Raw genomic sequence first — 2,699 nt, forward strand, 5'->3', positions numbered from 1 at the left:
CATAGCGCAATGGAGCATCCTTGTCCAGAGCAAAGAGGGGCGGGTTCAGCAAGACAGTGTTGTCGTTCTCCATGACGATGCCCTGGTACTCCGCCTCGATCCAGGGCTTGTGCTTGTTGGCTGAGAGGACAGAGAGTGTCAAAAAGGTTGTGGGAAGACAAGAACAGAATCGGTCACATTGTTGGATCCAGCAATCCGTGAGCGGAAAGGTGCAGTGCTCCATGCGCAAGGGCCGCAGCAGTACTAACCACTTCCATGTAACGTTTAACGGAACTAAAAGTGTGCCCATGCGGGATGATGGAAAGCACAATTGGTGGTTCGCATGATTTTATTTTAATTTGTGTCCGTAAACAGTTCTCGGAAGAAATGCCACCGTGTGCACGGACAGGGCGGCAGAGGTACAATCACTCTCATCTCAGGGCAAGGACGAATTTTAGCGTTCCCTCTTGCGCATGGGCTCTTGCAACGTTGCACAAATCATCCGAACGATCCAACCCATCGGCTGGCCGGCATTCAAAACATCACCAAGTCTCCCTGTGCCTTCCCTTCAGATAACCTGATTGCTGAGGTTCAGCAAGACAGTGTTGTCGTTCTCCATGACGATGCCCTGGTACTCCGCCTCGATCCAGGGCTTGTGCTTGTTGGCTGAGAGGACAGAGAGTGTCAAAAAGGTTGTGGGAAGACAAGAACAGAATCGGTCACATTGTTGGATCCAGCAATCCGTGAGCGGAAAGGTGCAGTGCTCCATGCGCAAGGGCCGCAGCAGTACTAACCACTTCCATGTAACGTTTAACGGAACTAAAAGTGTGCCCATGCGGGATGATGGAAAGCACAATTGGTGGTTCGCATGATTTTATTTTAATTTGTGTCCGTAAACAGTTCTCGGAAGAAATGCCACCGTGTGCACGGACAGGGCGGCAGAGGTACAATCACTCTCATCTCAGGGCAAGGACGAATTTTAGCGTTCCCTCTTGCGCATGGGCTCTTGCAACGTTGCACAAATCATCCGAACGATCCAACCCATCGGCTGGCCGGCATTCAAAACATCCCTCCCCACCGAGTCTCATTCTGCCTTCCCTTCAGATAACCTGATTGCTGTTTCTATCTTTCACCCTGCCTGCTGACAGCCCCCCAAGACAAAAGAGTCCTCTGGGCTCCAATCAGACACCCCCAAAACACTGCAGGTGAACACAGACCACAACATTGGTCACGGGCGCCCCACAGTAATCAAGGTCCCCAGATTTTTCTATGCCGAGTCCCACCCACCCCCACCATGGTTTTGTGTTTCACAAGAACAGAGGAAACACTGCCAGGAGGGCCAGTTATGAATAAAGCTGCAATCCTATATACATACATTTCGATGGCATTCAGCGGGGCTCACTTTTCAGTAAACAACAACAGAATCAGGTTGCGTGGGCTGCTGAAGAGACTTATCTGCTACAACTGATTTATGCCACTCCATTCATATGGGACTATCCTGATCTGGAGTCTCAGAAGCTTGACAATGTTCCAAATATCCTTAATTTAATCTAAAATGTAGGTGATGATAGATAGATAGATAGATAGATAGATAGATAGATAGATAGATAGATAGATAGATAGATAGATAGATAGATAGATAGATAGATAGATAGAAAAGATAGACAGATATAGGCAGATGCAATGCTTTTTGTCGTTGTTGTTTAAAATTGCCAGTACTTGTATAAAAGGTGGTACCAATTTCCACCAGTTCCCCCCTCAGGTCTTGGGAGAGTGCCCCCCCCAATCATGCCGGTATTCAATATTGGTCCGTATTGCCACAAAAAAGCCCAGTGTGTTCGTGCATTTATGTGTCTAAGTGTATACAGAGTCCCTCAGAACATTTAACATCATAACATCGTAAAACGGCATCACCATTTCAGTAGCATATAAATCACCATAAAGCCCGACAAAATGTGCTACGTTTTAAGGTCCCAGATACTCTGGCAGGTGAGGATTTAAGTACCCCAGAGTCCTTAGCCCTGCATTTAAAAAAATAAATGCTTAAGGAGGCTGCAGGGGTCATATCTGGAGAGTGCTCTGGAGGGAGAAATCTGTTTGCTTTGACACAAAAGGAAGACTGAAAACAGAACGCCGGATGGCTCTGTGGCAGAACTGCCTTGCCAGGTACGCCGCGCTCTCAGTACGCAGGCATTTCCCCTCACGTAAGCAAAAAAAAAAAGGACAGGCCCTGTCGCAAGGAACTTGCCCTTCAAAAAGCCGAACTATATACACTACACTGTCATTGCCCTCATGCTTCCGCCAGCCCCCACCCCAACCAGCTGCCTCAGTCTTGTTTGAACGGACATCCCTTTGGGAATGCCATGCTTGGAATTTAATACCTGCTTCTGCGGGGTCAGGACTGCAACAAACCCGGAGCGGGGAGAGGAGATTAAGCCTTCCTGCCAGGCCGTTTTCCGAACCTGTAATGGTGCCAGGGAACCATTCCATCGTACTGATGGGTTACGTGTATATTTCTCCAGTGGGGCAGACGGTGGCTCCCGAGGGGTATTTCAGGTGAGGCAAATGGTCCAGGGGGAGAGACTTGGGCCCCCTTACCCTGCCCTCTGGAGACCTGATCTAAACCGGGCCCCTTCAAACCTGAAAATTAAGCTCCGTGCTCATCAGTGCCCATTTGCATCTGTTGAACAGGAGGAGGATGGATACGACGGTGCAGCCGT

At 48.9% G+C, this 2,699-nt stretch overlaps 1 protein-coding gene across 1 annotated transcript in view; it reads right to left on the reverse strand.

Annotated features, from left to right (window-relative positions):
* CLSTN3 (calsyntenin 3) overlaps window positions 1–2,469 on the reverse strand; it is a 44,558-nt gene extending 42,089 nt beyond the window's left edge. The window contains exons 1-3 of the mRNA XM_015413045.1: window positions 2,361–2,469; window positions 565–645; window positions 1–120 (exon numbers count right to left, since the gene is read on the reverse strand). Of these exons, the coding sequence (XP_015268531.1) occupies window positions 1–120; window positions 565–645; window positions 2,361–2,469 (310 nt within the window). The remainder of the gene's footprint in view (window positions 121–564; window positions 646–2,360) is intronic.
* Between the last annotated feature and the right edge of the window lie 230 nt (window positions 2,470–2,699).

Source organism: Gekko japonicus, unplaced genomic scaffold (assembly GCF_001447785.1).
Source record: "Gekko japonicus isolate JY-2015 unplaced genomic scaffold, Gekko_japonicus_V1.1 scaffold2557, whole genome shotgun sequence".
NCBI lineage: Eukaryota > Metazoa > Chordata > Lepidosauria > Squamata > Gekkonidae > Gekko > Gekko japonicus.